Raw genomic sequence first — 22199 nt, 5'->3', positions numbered from 1 at the left:
TTCCCATTTGCAGCTACAGGGCTGGAACTAGAGGGTATTATGCTAAGCACAGTCAGCCAGAGAAAGACAAATATCATATGACTTCACTCATATGAGGAATTTAAGATGCAAAACAGATGAACATAAGGGAAGGGAAGGAAAAATAATATAAAAACAGGGGGACAAAACATATAAGACTTCTTAAAAAAAATTTTTTTTTTTTACATTTATTTTTGAGAAGCAGAGCACAAGTGGGGGAAGGGCAGAGAGAACGAGACACAGAATCCGAAGGAGGCTCCAGGCTCTGAGCTGTCAGCACAGAGCCCAATGTGGGGCTTAAACCCACAAACCATGAGATGATGACCTGAGCCAAAGTCAAGACACTTAACTGACTGAGCCACCCAGGCACCCCAAGAGACTTCTTAAATATGGAGAACAACAGAGTTACTGGAGGGGTTGGGGGGGGGGGGGGATGGGCTAAATGGGTAATGGGCATTAAGGAATCAACTCCTGAAATCATTGTTACACTATATGCTAACTAACTGGGATGTGAATTCAAAATAAAACAAAAAAAACCACTGCTTTCCTCAAGTAACAACGTTTGCATTTTACACTTGTAAGGAAAATGGTACAAATATATATACTAGTCTGTTGGCCGTTTGTGGTTTTTAAGAACATCCCATGGTTGGGGCGCCTGGGTGGCTCAGTCATTTAAACATGCAACTCTTGATTTAGGCTCAGGTCGTGATCTCATGGTTCATGGGTTGGAGCCCCACATCAGGCTCTGTTCTGACAGTGAGGAGCCTGCTTGGGATTCTCTTTCCCTCTCTGTCAGCCTCTCCTCTGCTTGTACATGCATGTGCTGTGTCTCTCTCTCAAAATAAATAAAAAGGAAGGTTGATAATTAAAAAAATATATATATATTTATATTTATATCTATATTTATATTTATATTTATATATCCAGTGATTGAGGGGTGCCTGGGTGGCTCAGTCAGTTGAATGGCCAACTTTTAATTTCTGCTCAGGTCATGATCTCACACTTTGTGGGACTGTGCCCCGCGTCGTGCTTTGTGCTGCCAGTGGGGAGCCTGCTTGGGATTCTCTGTCTCCCCCTCTCTCTGCCCCTTCCCCCCTTTCAAAAATAAATAAACATTAAGAAAATAATATGCACTAAGTGGTGCAGTTGCTCTGGAAAACAGTGTGTGAAGGTTCCTCAAAAAATTAAAATAGATCTACCCTATGACCTAGCAATAGCACTGCTAGGAATTTACCCAAGGGATACAGGAGTGCTGATGCATAGGGGCACTTGTATCCAATGTTTATAGCAGCACTTTAAACAATAGCCAAATTATGGGAAGAACCTAAATGTCCATCAACTGACAAACGGATAAAGAAGATGTGGTTTATATATACAAGGGAATACTACTTGGCAATGAGAAAGAATGACTTCTGGCCATTTGTAGCAACATGGATGGAACTGGAGAGTATTATGCTAAGTGAAATAAGTCAGGCAGAGAAAGATACCATGTGTTTTCACTCATGTGGATCCTGAGAAACAGAAGACCATGGGGAGAGGGGAAGGGGGGAAAAAGTTACAGAGAGGGAAGGAGGCAAACCGTAAGAGACTCTTAAATACTGAGAACAAACAGGGTTGATGGGGGGGTGGTGAGGGGAAAGGGGGTGATGGGCATTGAGGAGTACACCTGTTGGGATGAGCACTGGGTGTTGTATGGAAACCAGTTTGACAATAAATTATATAAAAAATATGCAGTGATTGAAAAACAGTCATTTTTAGCATGAACAATTGTGTGTGTTATATTTATTCAGGTAAAGTTTTTTTATTTTTTCATTTGAAAAATAAATGAGATTATTTTATTTATAGGAAGTAAATGAAGGAATTCAGGCTCTCTCAAATAGTGAGGAGGAGAAGAAAGGGGTGGCAGCATCACTGCTTGCTCCTTTGCTGCCTGAGGGAATAAAAGAGGAAGAAGAGAGATGGAGAAGAAAAGTAATTTGTAAAGAATCAGAGCCCGTTTCCGAAGTGAAAGAAACCAGTACGACAGCAGAAGAAGCAGCAACAATAATAAAGCCACAGGAAATTACATTAGACAACATGGAAGATCCTTCTCAGGAGGATCTTTGCAGTGTTGTTCAATCTGGAGAAAGTGAAGAGGAAGAGGAACAAGATACCCTTGAATTGGAGCTGGTTTTGGAAAGAAAAAAAGTAAGTTTTTGTTAAGTACATTTTTTCCCCTATTACTATCACACTCTCGGGTCATTGTGCTCTGTTTATAACCATTACCAGGATTTTGTTTTTCTCAACCTTTTGTCTACATATGTTTAAGCTGATGCAATAAAAACCTTAACTATCGAGTTATAGTTCTTTTGGTTCCTGATGATGCTTTTGATAGTTGACTAATAAAGACTCACATTGCTCTGATTTAATGATAGCTAGATACAGTGAGGAATGACTATCTTTGATTTAGACTCTTAACAAATGAGCATGGTAGATTCTTAGTGATAACTTGGTTTTTAAATTAAAGTACAGGTTGACTTCCAGTGATCCACCTATGGCGTTATTTAAATAGTTAAATGGGTCTTATAAGATAATAGATTAAGAGAAACTCATAATTTCATGTGCTTCCTTTCAAAAAAGATGGTCCTCAGGAAATTTTCTCGATTGAGAAGTTGATTTTTACAATTTTCTGCCCTGATTTTTTTTTTCTTTTTCTTTTTCTTTTTCTTTATCTTTTTCTTTTTCTTTTTCTTTTTTTCTTTCTCTTTCTCTTTCTCTCTCTCTCTCTTTCTCTTTCTCTTTCTCTTTCTCTTTCTCTCTCTCTCTCTCTCTCTCTCTTTCTCTTTCTCTTTCTCTTTCTCTTTTTCTTTTTCTTTTTCTTTTTCTTTTTCTTTTTCTTTTTCTTTTTCTTTTTCTTTTTCTTTTTTTTTAATGTTTATTTTTGAGAGAGTGTGAGTGAGCCAGGTAGAGGCAGAGAGAGAGAAGGAGAGGGAGAATCCCAAGCAGGCTCCATACAGTGCTCATCATGGACCCCCACACGGGTCTTGATCCCACAACCACGAGATCATGATCTGAGCCAAAACCAAGAGTCAGACACTTAACCGACCGAACCACCCAGGTGCCCCTGCCCTGATTTTTCTTGAAACAGTTTTGTCTGCTGTTTGGAGTATGAATCAGAAATGTAACAGGTGTTATAACGGCAATATCTCCTTTAAGCTTTTCCACTTTTGAAAAATTTAAAGCTATCAGGGACAAGCTACATTAGACTCTATCTATTGTGTTCATGTACTGGAAACTTTGTCTCAGTGAATCTCTAGAAACTTTTCCCTTTCAAACTGGTATTTGTTAACTACAATCATGAATAAGTGTTTGCTGAGTAACGAGCATAATGCTTGGCGCTGATGGAAAAAATGTATTAAATACTTCTGTCCTCAAAGGATTTTAATTCTGATAATGCACAGTTATCATTCTTGGTCTCACAGATGCTTAAGTGTTGACGAACAGGTAATAACACTCTAACTTTGTTGTCATGTTCATTGTAGGCAGAGTTACGAGCCTTGGAGGAAGGAGATGGTAGTGTGTCAGGGTCTAGTCCATGTTCTGACATCAGCCAGCCAGCGTCTCAAGATGGAATGCGTAGACTTATGTCTAAAAGGGGGAAATGGAAGATGTTTGTTCGAGCTACCAGTCCAGAATCTACCAGCCGGAGTTCTAGCAAAACTGGACGAGAGACTCCAGAAAATGGGGAAACTGGTAATTTGTGTTTTACGTTAAATTTGCAGAGTTGAAAGATACAAAGGGGAAATCCTTAGCCTTTTTTTGTTTTGTTTTGTGTTTTGTTCCCTTTTCAGCAAGAAGGAGGTAGCACTTGCATCCTTTTATGGAAGTGCTGGAAAGGGAGCTTCCTTTCACTTCTTTAACTGCTCTGTGAAAAGTAGAGAAGTGAAAGGAAGCTCCCTTTCCAGGAGCTTTGGTTGGGGATTCACTACTGATTGGGGACTACCTCTCCCTCAAAAACAGAAAAGCAAGATTCACTCCCTTTTTAAAAATCTTGGTACAGTAACTGCCTTATCTGTATTTTTTTAAAACATTTTATTCATTTATTTTTGAGAGAGAGAGAGAGAGAGTAGGACAAGCAAGGGAGGGACAAAGAGAGGGAGACACAGAATCTGAAGCAGGCTCCAGGCTCTGAGCTGTTAGCACAGAGCCCAACGTGGGGCTCGAAGTCACGAACTGGGAGATCATGACCTGAGCTGAAGTCAGACGCTTAACCCACTGAGCCACCCAGGTGTCCACTGCCTTATCTGTATTAAGTCCATGAGCTCTCATTAGCTCACTGTTTCTGTTTGTAAGCAAGGCAGGCAAGGACTACCTCTGCCAAGCCCAGCCTCCTCTCTACTCTCTCTCTGGTTTTTTGTTTAGATAGATTAGTCTTTTCATGAGGACCCAACTTATCTCTATTCAGGGTAATGTAGTAGAGACCCTGCTGCATCTTTCCAATCTGTTAATAGAACTAATATCTTAATCTCCATTTGACCCTGATTCTTTAGTGGAAAATTAGCAGTAAGATTTGAGCACTAGACCTTAGTTTGGTGTACTTAACAAAAGATACTTTTATGGGTTATGGTCAAAATACGATAAATAAAAACACAGTAATAAGTAAATGCAGACATCCTTGTTCGAGATTTTTTTTCAATCATATAGAAGAATATGAAGTGAAAATCTTAAAGTCCCCCTTCATCTTTTCCCGATTTGCATTCCTTACCTCTGAAGTCCATTTTCTCTGTCCTTTACCTATATCTTTCCAGACCTTTTCCGCTGTATTCATTTGTGGTCGTGTGTATATGTGTAATCTGTACATGTGCATGTGTAATTTTTGCCATAGATGAGATTAACCATGTGGATTGTTAAACATACTTAAAGTGTAAAATTACTGTTTTTAACCACCAAGTACAAAAGATATTTTCGTTTAACTCTTCTTCATCAGTGGACATTTGAGTTGTGTCCATGTTTCACTTTTAAAAGTAATACTGCAGTTGTATTATTAGGTAATACCAGCAAGCCATTCAAGTGTCCATCCAGGGTAGAATGGATAAATTGTGGTGTGTTCTTGCAATTGAATACTAAGCAACCATGAAAAAAGGTCAATGGTCTACAGTTAATATGCATTAAAGTGAATCTAAGAAACAATAGTGTTGAATTTAAAAAGCTACAGGAGAACGCATATGTTTGTATTCTCTGTATGTAAGTTGGAAAATCGTAAAAAATATTGTGCTTAAAGATCTTTCCGTGATGGAACTAGAGGAAGGCACTTAAACCACAAGGGTAGAGATCACGTTTGATGTGGATGTGATGGCAGAGGCACTGTGAACTTTAGAAGTGCCTGTGATAGTTTTCCACTAAGCTGGGTTGTGGTTTCTTGAGTTCTCATTTCATTCTTTATATTTATTATATACATACAGTACTTCACAATAAAAACAATGTTGTAATAAACATCTTGGTATATATATCTTTATGCAGATTTTAGTGACATTATAGTATAGATTCCTAGTGATATAATATTATTAGGTCCAGGGGTATATAGATCCTATCTAATTGCCCTTTGAAATAGGCAAAAGTCTTAGAGCACTAGTAGTGCTTTAAATTGTTAAAGTCTTTTACCTGCCAGCAAATGTAAGATGTCTAATATACAAATGAATTACAAACTGGTAAGTGGGGGGGGGAGAGATTTGGTTTCAAACAATTTTTTTTTAATTTTTTTTTATTTTTACATTTATTTTTGATAGAGCACAAGTGGGGGAGGGGCAGGGAAAGAAGGAGACACAGAATAGGAAGTAGGCTCCAGGCACTGAGCTGTCAGCACAGAGCCTGATGCGGGGCTCAAACCCACAAACTGTGAGATCATGACCTGAGCTGAAGTCAGACGCCCAACCGACTGAGCCACTCAGGTGCCCCGGTTTCAAACAATTTGAAAACGCAGAAGGAATATTAATAAGAGCAAGGCCATTATATGATAAGATTAAGTACTTAATATAAACTTTTAGGCCAATAAAAGTTATTGAAAGTGATGTTAAAAGTCACATTATTCTTTACATCAAAGATTAACCAGAGTCAAGAAAAAGTATTTAAATTTAGTTATTTCTTAAATCACTTGATAGCCTCATGACAGAATGATTTATATCCTGTATGCGGACTAGTTTGATAAGCACACATCTAGGTGGTAAGCAAACATAACAGTTTGTGTCTTTTACTCCATTTAAGTTGATGGTAAACCTGTTCTCTTTCGAAGATTCCCACTAAGACATCACCAAGCAGAAGAGTAGTTTGGTCCGATATAGATTGTCTACAGGTCTTAACCAGTTTAGAAAGGAGTTTATCAGGTAGTTTAAAATTAATGCTGCTGTGATAGTGAAACCCTTTTTTTCAAAACTCATATTGTGAAGAAACTTTATGTATCCCAGGTTTGATAACCTAGCTTTTATAAGTAATTGAAGTAATGGTATCCTGGAATAGATTAGAAAAGATAAAATAGATGAATGTGAAAGGGAAACTAAAGACTACAGGGTAATGTGGTAAAACAGATTGTTATTTATAGACATTTTAAGAAAGGGGATTATAGAGGATAAGGTTTTTTGGCTTTTTAAAGACAGGTGGATAAGTCATTACGGTTTATTTAATAAAGAAAACAGGCAAAGGAAAAAGAACTAAAATTTTTTTTTCAGATATCGCTGCTATAGGAGTAAGAAAAGTTACGTGATGTACTATATTAGTATTCCTTTTGAATTAATTTTACATGTTTTCTTTTGTAGTAATTGGTGCTGACACTTCAGAAAAAATAGATGAAAATTCAGACAAAGAGATGGAAGTCGAAGAATCTCCAGAGAAGACAAAAGTACCAACAGCACCTAAAGAAGAAGAACAAGATTTGAAAGTATGTATTTAACATGGCTTGACAAATTTTTAAAAAAATATTTTTAATGTTTATTTTTGAGAGCGAGAGAGCGTCCAAGAAGAGGAGGGGTAGAGAGGGGGGACAGAGGATCCGAAGTGGGCTCTGTGCTGACAGCAGAGAGCCTGATACAGGGCTCAAACTCATGGACCATGAGATCATGACCTGAGCCAAAGTTGGAGGCTTAACCAACTGAGCCACTCAGGCGCCCTGACAAATGGATATTTTTAAAGTTTGTTTTTCTTTTGAGAATGAGTGTGTGCATGAGCAGGGGAGGGGCACAGAGGGAGAGAGAATCCCAAGCAGGCTGCACACTGGCAGGGCAGAGCCCAAGGCAGGAGTTGATCCCACAAACTGTGAGATCATGACCTGAACAGAAGTCAGGAGTTGGATGCTTAACTGATTGAATCACCCAGGCACCCGGACAAATATTTTTAAATTGGGCAACTGTTAAACTACATTCTTTGTTAGCAAGTACTGAAAGTAATCTTTGCTATCTCCAAATATAAGTCATTTATTTAGTTATGTGAAAAGGTCATATTTCAGGCTGTAACACTGAGTTAGAAGACTGACTTGATGTAGAGAAATTACCTAAAAATAAATTCTAAATGCTTTAATTGCTTTCTTTTAAAAGTTACGCCTTCTGGGGCGCCTGAGTGGCTCAGTCGGTTAAGCATCCGACTTCGGCTCAGGTCATGATCTCACGGTTCGTGGGTTCGAGCCCCGCATTGAGCTCTGTGCTGACAGCTCAGAGCCTGGAGCCTGTTTTGGATTCTGTGTCTCCCTCTGTCTCTGCCCCTCCCCCACTCACACTCTGTCTCTCTCTGTCTCAAAAATAAATAAACATTAAAAAAAAAATTAAAAAAAAATAAAAGTTATGCCTTCAGGGGCAACTAGGTGGCTCAGTTGGGTAAGTGTTCGACTTCTGCTCAGGTCATGATCTGATGGTTTATGGGTTTCAACCCCACATCAGGTCTTCTGCTGTAAGCACAGAGGCCACTTCAGATTCTCTGTCTCCCTCTCTTTGCCCCACCCATGCGCACGTGCCCATGTCCTCTCCTCTCTCTCATAAGTAAATAAACATTAAAATATGAATAAATGAAATTTAAGCCTTCATTGGAAAGCAATAATAGTGTATCAATGTAGGCTCCTGTAGTTTGGAAGTACTGAAGAGACTAAAAGTCACAAATTTAATTTCTGCGTGTACTTCTCTTTACATAAAGGCTAACTCGGTTCCAATTTTATTTCTAGCCTGATGTCAAGAGAATTGGACCATATAAATATGTGGCTATTTAAGGATGGTCTGTTGGAAATATCACATAGTACATTCTTTTGACTCGAAAGAGTTTATCCAGTCACTGGCTAGTGTACAACCATGTGAAAGGGACTGGGAGAATTAATTTTGTTCAGTGCGTAGCTGATAAAAGCACTTAGTAATAATTAAATGATAGTTTGGACACTATTGGGAGTTACATCATTTAGCATCTATTTTCACCTGTTTAATTCTATATTGTCTCAAAGTATACATTCAATTTCTCTAGGCTTGTCCTTATTTATCACTTGTTATGTGAAGTATTTTAACATAAATTAGAGTTTTCTACATAACTAGAAATAACTATTTTCATGACTGTTCAGATGCAACTATTTAAGAAGGGCTGTTTCTAGGCAGACCCTTTTTTTTAGTATGTTTAAGAACAAAATAGTTTACATAATACAGAAAAATGTTGCTGATTCAATTTTATTTTTCTCTTTCTTTCCTACATTACAGTTTCAGATTGGAGAACTGGCAAATACCCTGACAAGTAAATTTGAATTCCTAGGCATTAATAGACAGTCCATCTCCAACTTTCATGTGCTGCTCTTACAGACTGAGGTAATTTAGGCATTTATGTATAGTTGGTCTTTGAGTAAAATGCTCTATGTGTAAGGCATTTATCTTATTTTTTTAATCCTAAATTAAAATTTTTAACATTGGTGCAAATCTGAACGACTAACCCAGGAAACAAAACTGTGTATTAGCTAAAGCAAAACGTAACTATGAAGATAAATACTAAGATTTTATGTGTGGGGATACCACCTTCAGTAGGCATATATTCTATTTTATGTTTAAAAAATATTTTTTTATACAAAAATGCTGATTCAAAGGGGGCACATGTGCCCCAATGTTTATGGTAGCACTGTTAACACTAGCCAGATTATGGAAAGAGCCCAAATGTCCATTGACAGATGAATGGATAAAGAAGATGTGGTATCTGTATACAATGGAATATTAGCAATCAGAAACAATGAAATCTTGGCATTTGCAACAGGGCAGATGGAACTAGAGTCTATGCTAAGTGAAATTAGAGAAAGACAAATATATGACTTCACGCATATGTGGAATTTAAGATACAAAGCAGGTGAACATATGGGAAGGGAAACAAAAATAATATAAAAATGGGGACAGGGACAAAACATAAGAGACTCTTAAATATAGAGAACAAACAGGGTTGCTGGAGGGGTTGTGGGTGGGGGGATGGGCTATAAATGGGCAAGGGGCATTAAGGAAGACATTTGTTGGGATGAGCACTGGGTGTTACATGTAAGGGATGAACCACTGGATTTTACTCCTGAAATCATTATTGCACTATATACTAACTAACTTGGATGTAAAATAAATAAATAAATAAATGAATGAATGAATGCATTAAATAACACAATGAGCCTAATAACAGATTCACATCAAACTAAAAATAAAAGTTTGGAGTCCTTTTGTAACCTGAATAGTTTACAACATGGTAGAGCAGGATGCAGTAAGGAACTCCTGTAGGAAGCTTACCTCCCTAAGTATTGAACCTTTGCTTTTGATTACTGAACCAAATGAACTCTCTACCAAAAACTAAAATTGCTAGGGAATTAATATAGTCCAAAGGAGAAAAACAAAACTGCTACTCATTTTCACAGATACTGGAGAGCTGGCAGTATAAAAATGTACTAAGGTCCAATCTTGTTTTTCAGAACTGTGTAGAGCAAACAATATTTTATATGAAATTAAGACAGTATTTCTGTGCGTTTTGGGCCTACTTTCCTTTTGTGAGAGTATAGCAGTACAGTTGTGGACCAGAAGACCTGTCCCTTTTATTTCTGTCTTCTGATGTAACAGTAAGCCTTTTAACTTATTTCTCTGTTTGTTGATTCTAGACTCGGATTGCAGACTGGAGGGAAGGGGCTCTTAATGGGAACTACCTTAAACGAAAACTTCAGGATGCAGCAGAACAACTAAAACAGTATGAAATAAACGCCACTCCTAAAGGCTGGTCCTGCCACTGGGACAGGTACGCACTCTTCTCCCCTTTTCACCTTTCACCTTTGACATCTCAGACATGATTTGTGATCACCACCACCTGACGACATGACAGCCTGTCCGGAGACTGAGAGCAGCTGCAGTTAGCGGTGCTGGGCAGGCAGAGCACCGCAAGCACTTACAGTTTGGGCCAGCCACACGGAGAAACAAAAAGCAATGTTTAAAGTGTTCCATGTAACGGATTTTTTCCCAAGATGGACAAAGCTGGTTTTTACTCTCCAGAGTGTTGTTGCACGGAGTAGGGCGGGCTTGGGGGTTAAGCGCATGCGAGAGCTCTGTGCGCTTTACAGGACCTCTGGAAGCAACTACTCCTGATTAACCTCGGTGAAGTTAAGGAAAGCTTCGTGCCAGAAGATGTGAATGAAGAACAAGATTACTATCTTCTGCCAGCAGGTCAGATGAAAACATTTCTTTTTATATTTGGCTTTTCTTGATTTTTTTTTTCGTTATTTGAAATCTTTGCTCTTTTATTTTTCAGCTCCCAGATCCTCTCCCTCTCTTTAGCTTTCACTGTGTTTGATATCAAGAGTATGAAATGTGAATTCCACGGTCCAAGAGGGGAAGAGTCACCTTTCGCAAACTTCGTTGTTCTCTTCTTTGGAAGGGAAATTAGTGTTCTAGGAGATTGAGTCCCTTCGTTAATGAAACTTGAAACCCTGTTAAACATTGGCAAAAAACAAAACAAAATGTGAGAGGTGTTTTCTAAGTCATCTGTTGGAGTGAGGGCTCAGGGCTGTATTCACAGAGCTGCTGGCAGTGCAAATAGCTTTGAATTATCCTTGGTTCTTCATCCTCAATTGTCAAAGCTCTTTGTTGCCTTTGTGAATAGCAGTCCATTAAGAAGAGGTTCGTCCCTGTGAGAGCAGACTGCTGTCCTGGGACAGGACCAAACGGAAGTGTCTTTGTAGGAGAATGGGTCTTAAAACGTGTGTTTTCTTTCTTGTAATTTAGGGATCATAGACGATATTTCTATGTAAACGAACAGTCGGGCGAGTCTCAGTGGGAGTTCCCAGATGGTGAGGAGGAAGAGGAAGAAAGCCAAGCACAAGAAAGTAGAGACGAGACTCTTCCTAAACAGACCTTGAAAGACAAAACTGGCACTGATTCAAATTCTACAGAATCTTCTGAGAATTCCACAGGTGGGACAATTTACCCTATATTAATTGGAAAGAAATACTTTTGGAGAAAAAAAGATTTGTGTTAGTTGGTACCATAAAAGAAGAAAGTAATTCAAATCATAGCGTAAATTTCTAGCTAAAAAATAGTGGCTTAACATAAAAATACAAGAGTTAATACTGAAGAAAACTAAGGCAGGGACTGCTTAGAAATCAGCAGACTATTAATATCAGACTTTGCTAAAAAATAAAATGATGAGCCAATATATTTTGATTTTTAAAAGATTGTCCCATAGGAGCTTCCATCTGCTTTCTAGATAGGATGCTCCTGATTCAGGAATCATTTAATGTACCCAATTAGATCTAACAACAACAAAAAGATTGTCCTATAACCACTCTGTCATGCCACAAAGCCGTGTATCCACTAACAGGAATGTTAATGTTGAGGAACTAGTAGCTGAATTGTCAATATCTTTGTGGAGTGATAATAGATTTGTTTTCCCTTTCTGTGGAAAACTTAATCTGTAGATAGTGCAGCCTCATTTTTGCACTCCACTATTCTTACAAGTATGGTTGTTGTAAATCAAAATATTCTGAAGAAATGGTATGAAACTAGGACCATTATTTCAGGGAAGCAAAATAATCATTGGAAATTGCCAACAATATTCTAGCATAAAACAGTCAGGATGGCTCAACCCAGTAGATATTCTCCTAGAGGTCTTTAGTTTTGTTGTATACATTAACTTATTTTTACTTGTGTATTTATTTTTTGAGAGTGTGGGGGAGAGGGGCAGAGGGGAAGGGAGCATTTTAAGCAGGCTCTGTCCTGAGCAGGGGGCTCGATATGGAGCTCGATCCTATGACCATGGATCATTACCAAAATCAAGAGTTGGATACTCAACCGACTGAGCCACACAGGCACTCTTTATTTTGTTGTATACGTTTTTAAAAAGGCTTTCATAGCTCCTTAGTTAATAGGAGCTCCTCTAAAGAGGAGTGGCTTGATTTCCACATCTTGGAAGATGCATTTTTGCCCCTCTAAATCCACCATTCTTGGAATGACAGAAATAAGTGAATAGTGAAGCCTAGTCAAGGCTATGATTTTTCATTCTAAAAAACTGGTAGCTGTTTGTTAAAATGACAGTATGTGAAACAGGAGTCTGTGATTTGGCTTTTAAAGTAATAAACATTTAAAGGTAAAGGCATGGAATTTGTTGGTAACATAGGGAGTGGACAGCTGAATTCTTTTGTCCTCTGCTTACGAAAAATGATGTTTTGTATTCTGTTGCTCCCTGATCCCAATTAAAAAGTTCTGATAATGTACCAAATGAAACTGATCATGTTAGATGATTTTTTAATTTCTAAAATAGCCTAGGGGCAGTTATCAGATCACTAAACAAAAAACCACATTTGGCTGCAGTGATAATTTTGCATGAAGCAAAAGGGTGGTTTTATTTTACTTACTATTTCAGAAATATATTTTCTGAGTTACAGGGTGTCTTAATATTTTCACAAAAGGATTTTCTTTTGATTACTTTCCTCATTCTTTTCTTTTGGTAGTAATGATAGATATGTCTAATAAGTTAGTTTTATCATGTTAACTGAAGTTAGTCCAGTGAAGGCTTGATGGTGGTTCTGGATAGGAGATTCCACTCCTGACTGCTGTCTAATGTCCCTTTCTTGTATGTTACAAAGCTGAGTATTCTAGAATTACCAACTCTTAGGTGTTCTGTGAACACCTTAGAATTATTTTCTCACTTTGTTGAAGACACATAAAGTTGGGTACTGTCTGGTTAAAGGAAGACTGAGACATTCCTATCTGAGTAAAACAATTATGCTGTAGGAAAAAGTCACTGATAAACTGTTTATATTCTTAAGCCTCTTTAATGAGAGCCATTAAAACTTGATAATCTTGATCTAAGTAAAACCCAGATCTTGTACTAAGGTTTTTGGGATTTAAGAGCAATACTGATGGTTATTTAAGCCTGTCAAGAAAGTTTAGTATATTCACTTTGTCAGCCCAGTAGTGGTTAAAATCATGTTTTAAATAAGAAAAATTACTACACTGTGGGGAGCAAGGAAGTTTCAAACTTCTGTTCATTTCAGTCTTCGTTCATTGTTTGAATTTAACATCCTGTCTCTAAAGATGAGTGATATTTCAAGATACCTACTGTGTCTTACTAGGCTTTGTCACTTTGGTTAAATTCAGCTGCTTTTCAAAAGTCTATGGAACTATTATTTATACAGTAACTGCTAAACTGGCCTCTTGGTTCAGAATACTAAGCAAAAATTTTCTTTTTGGAGAAATACAGGAAAACAGTAAAGGGAAGCTTGCCTAGAAATAGAAAAAAACAGGTTCTTGAAGAGCAAAATTTGTATCCCCACACTATTTATTCTAAGCCTGTAACTTTCAGATTTATTAGCATATAATAAACGCTGTGTTTACCTTTATGTTTTTAATTTTAATTTTTTTTTTAATTTACGTTGTTAGTATATAGTGCAATAATGATTTCAGGAGTGGAATCCATTGATTCGTCCCTTACATATAACACCCAGTGCTCATCCCAAAAAGTGTCTTCCTTAATGCCCCTTGCCCATTTAGCCCATCCCCCCACCACAACCCCTCCAGCACCCCTCAGTTTGTTCTCTATATTTAAGGGTCGCTTATGTTTTGTTCCCCTCCCTGTTTTTATATTTTTGCTTCCCTTATGTTCATCTGCTTTGTATCTTAAATTCCACATATGTGTGAAGTCATGATATTTGTCTTTCTCTGACTAATGTCACTTAGCATAATACACTCTAGTCCCATCCTAAAAAAATTTTTTTTTTAGTTTACTCTTTTTTGAGGGAGGGGGAGACAGGGACAGAGAGAGGGGACACAGAATCCAAAGCAGGCTCCAGGCTCTGAGCTCAGCACAGAGCCTGACGTGGGGTTCCAACTCAAGAACAGGGAGATCATGACCTGCGCCAAAGTTGGCCACTTAATCAACTAAGCCACCCAGGTGCCCCCAAAACTGTGTTTTTTAATCTCTCCTTGGATTTCAGACTTGAAAGTTCGCTTAAATGGCAAAATATACCAACTGGGTTATATTTAGAAATGAAGAGAAGCATCGTGTAGAAGGATATCTATTAATATCCAAACTTTGTGTTTAAGCTAAAGGAAGCTATCAGTGTTAAGACACAGCTTTTATGTTTTGAGCAAACTTAGTATGGGATTCAAATATTAACTAAAAATGCTCCTTGTTTGCTGCTAAATTTATCTCCTTATTGACAGTTTAATTAATTCTGATTATCTTTGCTGGAGGTTGTAAACCCCATTTTTAACCTTGAACCTGTATTTCCTTGAGTTGCTTTGCATAGTAGCATTTTGCCATCATAAACATTTCTGTGTTGCATTATGATTTTAGACGAGAGTATGTAAAATTTAGCTTATTCATTTACCTACCAAATGTTGTTGAAGGTTTAGTAGAAGGAAGTTTGATAAATTATTAATTCTCAGTACTTATTACCTTAGTTCTGATGTAATCTTGATGTTCTATTATTATGTAACATAGTAAACTGCCTGGCCATACCCAAACTTTATTCATCTAAAGGTCAGTGTATAAATTCACATTAGATATGACCAAATAAAAAAGTTAATGAGACTTTTGAAGTCTATTAGCTGGAAAACTGCATTCTTGTTTTCTGGTGAATTTTTTCTTTCAGTGCTCCTTTCCTTTGCTAAGTAAGCAACATCTCAGAATAATTACAGTAACCTTGTAAATCCTATTCTTAAAATCTTTTGTGTAATATTTTTACCTGCTCCATAAAAAGTAAAGCTATCCTAAAAGCCAAATGGTTCATAATGGCTTAGGTTTTACCTTATTGAGAACAGCGTGGTATCTTCAAGCCAAGTAAATAAAGGGTTTTATCCTTGTCATAGAGACTTTTGTTTATGGTATATGGTTATACCATCACTTTTGACCATGAAATTTAACAGGTGATTGCATTTAGATCTCTATTCCATGAAAAGTGAGATTTATTTTTTGTACTATTAAAAAATTTTTTTTCTTAATGTTTATTTTTGAGACAGAGCATGAGCGGGGGAGGGAGGGGCAGAGAGAGAGGGAGACACAGAATCCTTAGTAAGCTCCAGGCTCTCAGCTGTCAGCACAGAGCCTGATGTGGGGCTTGAACCCACAAGCCGTGAGTTCATGACCTGAGCCGAAGGTGGGACACTTAACCAACTGAGCCACCCAGGTGCCCCAAACTGAGATTTATTTAACTGTGATTTCTAAATCTGTTAGATCCCTGGTATTTCACCAAGACTTCTTGGTAAAATAGCACTAGACTAGGAGTCAGACCTAGTCATTGAGAGCTGTATGATCTTGGGCAAGTCATTTCCCTCCTGGGTTTCATTACCTTTGAAATCAGAGAGTTGAACTAGATGATTTCTCATGTCTCTTCTACTCCTAAATTCTATGATTTTTAGGGAGAAAATTCCCTTCAGCATTCCTGGGATATATATCTAATAGTCCCATATATTGTGAAACTTCCCTATTGACGATAAAGAGGGATGGGGAAGGCTACAAGTAAGTATATCCTCCTATTTTCTCTAACCTTTAAAACTTTTCCCAGGAGAGAAAGGACAGTAATTAACTGGCTTTTGCAGAATTTGAGGAAAGCTGATCCTGCAGCTTTTCAGCTATAATTTCTTAACTCAGACTTCAGCAACTTCAGATCTTCTGCATCTTCAAATACCTCTTTTGTGTGTGCCTTTGTTATCCTTTACCTTGAAGATTTGTTTTTCTAAATTTCCCTTTCTCATCACAGAAATAAAAAAAAAATACCTTCCTTGATTTGTGTTGCTGTGGTTTAGCAAATAATTCATACAAAGGTACAAAGGAATGATAGAGTTGACAAGACCACCTTGCAAATGGATTTTTAAAACTTAGTAATAACCCAGATTAATAAAAGGTATTTTGAATGAGTACTTCTCTGGGTCATCCATGATCAGTTATCTACTCGCTAAAAAATAAAATAACACGGAATCAGAATCACAAATGTACATTATTTACTCCCCTCTTCTTTTTTGAAATAAAGACCCAGAGCATTCCCTTCTAGTTGTGTATGTTGAAACTGTGAATGTTTGAAATAAGAAACTTCAAGCTCAATGACCAAATTTCTCATTGAATTGATGTGATGTACTTCATTTATTTATCCATAAATCTGGGCCCAAAGAACACACTAGTATATAACAGCTAGGGCAGGTGCTAACTGTGGGGTTCATAAATTTATCTTTCTATGGAAGCATTTTTGAACTGAATTGCTTAATATTTCAGTAGTATGAGTGTAGAGAATAGATGCCTGTAGGTCCAGTTGTCTCACTAGGCAGTTGAACATTGTTGTGAATGTAAGCCATGGAGCTTTTGTCTTGCCCTTTTCCTGACTCCTATTTATTTTCATAGGTTCTCTTTGTAAAGAGTCCTTTTCTGGCCAAGTTTCTTCTTCATCACTCATGCCACTTACTCCATTCTGGACTCTGCTTCAGTCGAATGTGCCTGTGCTTCAACCTCCATTACCTTTGGAAATGCCACCACCCCCACCTCCACCCCCAGAGTCCCCTCCTCCCCCTCCCCCTCCCCCTCCTCCTGTAGAAGATGGTGAGATCCAGGAGGTAGAGATGGAGGATGAGGGAAGTGAAGAGCCTCCTGCCCCAGGAACAGAGGAGGATACTCCATTGAAACCTTCCACACAAACCACAGTTGTAACTAGCCAGGTGAGAAATGCTCTTTGGCATTCCGAAGGGTTTCTGGGGACTGGGGCATGACTGACACCATGTTTTATATTAGAAGAGGATGTTTAACCTAGAGCTTTTAGCCACTGACTAGATTCTCTTCTGTTTCAGAGTTCAGTTGATTCTGCCGTCTCTAGTTCTCCTTCCACTAAAGCGATAAAAAGAAAAGCCACAGAAATTAGTAATGCAGTAGTTCAGAGATCAGCTACCATTGGTAGTTCTCCAGTCCTCTACAGCCAGTCAGCTATAGCTGCAGGTAAGCATTGTGATTGAAATCTGTTTTCCTGAACATATTACATCTTTGTTTTTGGAATTAGGTGTCATAAAAGGCTTTTAGATATCATGTAAAGGCTTTTCATTTCAAGAACTCCTTATATGTTTTTCTTTCAGTTACTAAAAACTACTGTTAACAATTTGACATGTTCCATATTGTTTTCTGTGCACTTACATGACATCAGTAATTTTGATAATTTAAGTACCTTAATGCTGAAGTGCCTGGCTGGCTCAAGTCCGTAGAACATGGAACTCTTGATCATGGGGTCATGAGTTCAAGCACCACGTTGGGCTTAGAGCTTTTTTTTTTTTAAAAGAAAAAAGTACCATAATACTAAAGTATTCAGAAATATTTTGCTGCCAGAAAATGTGGCTGTATTTTTTGAGGAGAAGGTATATTGGCATCATTTTATAGGTGATCTAACCCCCAAATCCCTTTTCTATCTTTGTTTCTGCTTTGTCAAAGTGTCCTTCTTAATAGTTTTATTTTATGGCTTGTATGTTAGGTCATCAGGCAGCAGGGATTGGACACCAGTCTGCAGGGATTGGACACCAGGCAATATCTGTTAGCCATCCAGCAACAGGAATGGGTCATCAAGCCAGAGGAATGGCCCTACAGTCAAATTACCTAGGACTAGCAACAGCTCCTGCAATCATGAGCTATGCTGAATGTTCTGTCCCAATGGCAGTGACTCCCACATTGCAGCCAGTCCAGGCCCGAGGTGCTGTGCCTACCACTGCCATTATTGAACCACCACCTCCTCCTCCTCCGCCACCACCACCACCACCGCCGCCAGCTCCCAAAATGCCACCATCTGAGAAGACAAAAAAAGGAAAGAAAGATAAGGTACAGTAAATCTCTCCCAAGTTTTTATTTAAAAATTTTTATTATTGAAGTGATATTCATGTAAAAACCAACATTTTAAAGTATATAATTCAGTAGCATGTAGAAGTATGAGTTCTCCAACTTTGTATGTAATTTTCAATATTGACTATTTAGGCCCCCTTGTAATTTGATACGAATTTATTCAGCTTTTCTATTTACGCATAAAAAGCCAGTGGAGTTTTGATAGGGATTGCATTTCATGTCTGAATTGTTTGGGTCATACTGCCATTTTAACAATATTGGATTTTTCAGTCTGTGAACACAAGATTCTTTCCATTTATTTAGGTCTTCAGGGTTTTTTGGGGGGGTTTTTTTGGCAATTTTTTGTAATTTTCAGTGTAGAAGTCTTTTACTTCCTTTCCTAAATTTACTCTTAGGTATTTTATTCTTTATTCTGTTGGATACTATCATAAGTGATCGTTTATTTGGTTTACAGTTTTAGCATTATATAACGTCCTTTTTCATCTTTTGTAACAGTTTTTTACTTAGTCTCTTTTACATTAATGTTGTTAACCCTTGCTTTCTTTTGGTTACTATTTGCATGGAGTCTGTTTGTCCTTTTACTTTAAATGTGTGTGTATCCTTAGATAGAAAATTAACGTTTTACAGACATCACCACTTCAATTCTGTTCTTTTGTTTATTTGTTTTGAGGGAGAGTGCGCACTTGCGGATGGGGCAGAGAGAGAGAGGGAGAGAATATCTCAAGCAGACTCCACCACTGTCAGCATAGAGCCAGGCATGGGCTCAATCCACAAACTGTGAGATCATGTCCTGAGCCAAAATCAATAGTCAGACCCTTAACTGACTTGAGTCACTCAGGCTCCCTATTCAGTTCTGTTTTTTTAAATCCATTCTGCCAGAATACATCTTTTAATTGGAGAGATTTATTTACATCAGTAAATTACTAATTTATTATCAGTAGTTACTGACAGGGAAGGACTTACTGTTGCCATTTTGTTACTTGTTTTCTGTATGTATTCTGAAGATTTTTTTGTCCTCATTTCTCCTCTCACTGCCACCTTTTGTGTTTAGTTGACTTTTTTAATGACACATTTTGATTTTCTTGTCATTTCCTTTAGCATATGTTCTATATTCATTTTCTTTATTTATTTATGTTTTTTATTTTTATTTTTTAACGTTTATTTATTTTTGAGACCGAGAGAGACAGCATGAACGGGGGAGGGTCAGGGAGAGAGGGAGACACAGAATCTGAAACAGGCTCCAGGCTCTGAGCCATCAGCACAGAGCCTGATGCGGGGCTTGAACTCACGAACCGTGAGATCATGACCTGAGCCGAAGTCGGACACTTAACCGAGCGAGCCACCCAGGCGCCCCTCTTTTTTTTTTTTTTAAGATCTTTTTAAAAAGTGTTTTGTTTTTTTTTAATGTGTATTTATTTTTGAGAGAGAGACAGAATACGAGTGGGTTAGGGGCAGAGAGAGGGGGAGACACAGAATCCGAACCAGGCTCCAGGCTCTGAGCTGTCAGCACAGAGCCCGACGTGAGGCTCGAACTCACGAGCTGTGAGATCATGACCTGAGCTGAAGTTGGACGCTCAACTGACTAAGCCACCTAGGCGCCCTTATATTCATCTTCTTTATGAAATCATGGGTATTATATGTAATGTGCTTAATAAGTTATAATCAGTTTTAAACTGACACATTCTATTGCAGACAAAAACCACTCCTATATAGCTGCATCCCACTCCATTATGTTATTGGTGTTATAAATTATATTTCTACATACTGTGTGCCCAGTAACATAGCTTTGTAATTACTTTTTATGCTTTTGTCTTTTAAATTCTGTAGAAGAATAAAAAGTAAGAGTAACAAACCAAAATCACAATCCTACTGATTTTCATATTCATGTGTTTACCTTTATCAGAGAACTTTATTTTTTTGTATGACAACTTAGGTATTTAGCATCATTTCACTTCAACTTGAAGAACTCCCTTATGCATTTATTGTAGGATAGGTCAAGCAATAATGAACCCCAGAGCTTTTGTTTATTTAGGAGTATCTTAATTTCTTCTTCATTTTTGAAGGAAAGTGTTGCCTGTACAGAATTCTCAACTTTTTTTTTTTTCTTTGATCACTTTAAATATATCATCCTGCTGCCTTTGGCCTGCACCATTCTTCCAGAAATCCTGATAATCTTATTGAGGAACCTTTGTACATGACAGGTCATTTTTCTTTTGCTGCTTTCAAGATTCTCTTTGGTTTCTGACAAGTTATGTGTCACAGGGTGATCTTTTGGGGCTTATTCTACTTGGAGTTTGTTAGACCTCTTGGGTATGTATATCCATGTCTTCATTAAATTTGAGTAGTTTTTAGCTATTATTTCTTTTTAATTTTTTAAAAATTTATTTTGGAAATAGAGCATGCAGACAAGCAGGAGAGAGGGGCAGAGGGAGAAAGGGAGAGAATCTTAAGCAGGCTCCATGCTCAGCACAGAACCCAACATGGGGCTCAGTCCCACATGACCCTGGGATCATGATTTGAGCCAAAATCAAGAGTTGGATGCTCAACCAGCTGAGACACCTGGGTGCCCCTTGGCTATTCTTTTTTTTGTTTATTTATTTTGAGAGAGAGAGCATGCACACTAGTGGGAGAGGGGGAGAGACAGAATCCCAAGCTGATGCCACACTGTCAGTTAAGAGCCCAGCATAAGGGTCGATATCACAAACCATGAGATCATGACCTGAGCTGAAATCCAGAGTCAGACACTTAACCGACTGAGCCACCCAGGCACTGTGGCTTAAAATATTTTATTTCTTAAAATAAGTTCTGCCGTTTTCTTTCCATATTCCTAGGATTCCCATAATGCATATATTAGTCCACTTAATGGTGTATTATAAATTACTTAGATTCTGTTCACTTTGCTTCATTATCTTTTTTTTAATCTCTGAAAATGCACTTATGTATTTTCTTCAAATTCTTATATAAATTCTAATTAGTTAACATATACAGTGCAATATCGGTTTCAGGAGTAGAATTCAATGGTTCACAGTGTTTTTCTTTTTGCTCTGCAGACTCCGTAATTTCAAATGACCTACCATCAATTTTGCTGATCCTTTCTTCTGCCTATCAGAGTTGGCTGTTGAGCTAATGAATTTTTCAGTTCACATTTTTCAGCTTCAGAATTTCTATTTGGTTTGCATTTTCTTATAGCTACCTGTTTGTTGATAATCTCATTCATGTGTAATTTTCCTGATTTCCTTTAGTTCTTTGCCTTTATTTTTCTTTAGCTCTTTGAATACATTTAAGACAACTGTTTTAAGGTCTTTAGTGAATCTGAAGTATGTATTTATGGTTGGTTTCTAGAGATTTATTTTGTTCCTTTGAATGCACATGTTTGCCAGTTTCATCTGTGCTTTGTGATTTTTTTCTTTGTTGAAAATGAGGCATTTGGCAAAACAACTGTCTCTCCCAGTCTTTGCACATGCGTTCTCTTTGTGGAAAGACCTTCATTAAGAAGCCCAGCATGAAGGTTTAGATCTCTTTGGGCCTTTTCTGGGCATCTATATCCCCTGTGTAGATTTTTTTTTTTTTTTTTTTTTTTTTTTTTTTTTTAATTTTTTTTTTTTCAACGTTTTTTATTTATTTTTGGGACAGAGAGAGACAGAGCATGAACGGGGGAGGGGCAGAGAGCGAGGGAGACACAGAATCGGAAACAGGCTCCAGGCTCCGAGCCATCAGCCCAGAGCCTGACGCGGGGCTCGAACTCACGGACCGCGAGATCGTGACCTGGCTGAAGTCGGACGCTTAACCGACTGCACCACCCAGGCGCCCCTTTTGTTTTTTTTTTTTAAGAGTGTGCAAGCATGAGAGAGAGGTAGGGGGGAGACAGAATCTTAAGC

General features: G+C 37.9%; 1 protein-coding gene across 3 annotated transcripts in view; it reads left to right on the top strand.

Annotated features, from left to right (window-relative positions):
* Positions 1-22199, top strand: part of FNBP4 (formin binding protein 4) — a 44314-nt gene that overhangs the window by 13127 nt on the left and 8988 nt on the right. For all 3 annotated transcript variants that reach the window (XM_042904291.1, XM_042904290.1, XM_042904292.1), the window contains exons 7-15: positions 1864-2205; positions 3540-3750; positions 6807-6928; positions 8715-8819; positions 10127-10260; positions 11241-11428; positions 16852-17162; positions 17292-17436; positions 17960-18300. In XM_042904291.1, coding sequence (XP_042760225.1) covers positions 1864-2205; positions 3540-3750; positions 6807-6928; positions 8715-8819; positions 10127-10260; positions 11241-11428; positions 16852-17162; positions 17292-17436; positions 17960-18300 — 1899 coding nt within the window. The remainder of the gene's footprint in view (positions 1-1863; positions 2206-3539; positions 3751-6806; positions 6929-8714; positions 8820-10126; positions 10261-11240; positions 11429-16851; positions 17163-17291; positions 17437-17959; positions 18301-22199) is intronic.

The sequence above is a fragment of the Panthera leo genome, chromosome D1, assembly GCF_018350215.1.
Source record: "Panthera leo isolate Ple1 chromosome D1, P.leo_Ple1_pat1.1, whole genome shotgun sequence".
Lineage (NCBI taxonomy): Eukaryota > Metazoa > Chordata > Mammalia > Carnivora > Felidae > Panthera > Panthera leo.
Note: the sequence above shows the minus strand (reverse complement) of the source record. Positions and strands in the feature narration are given on the sequence as shown.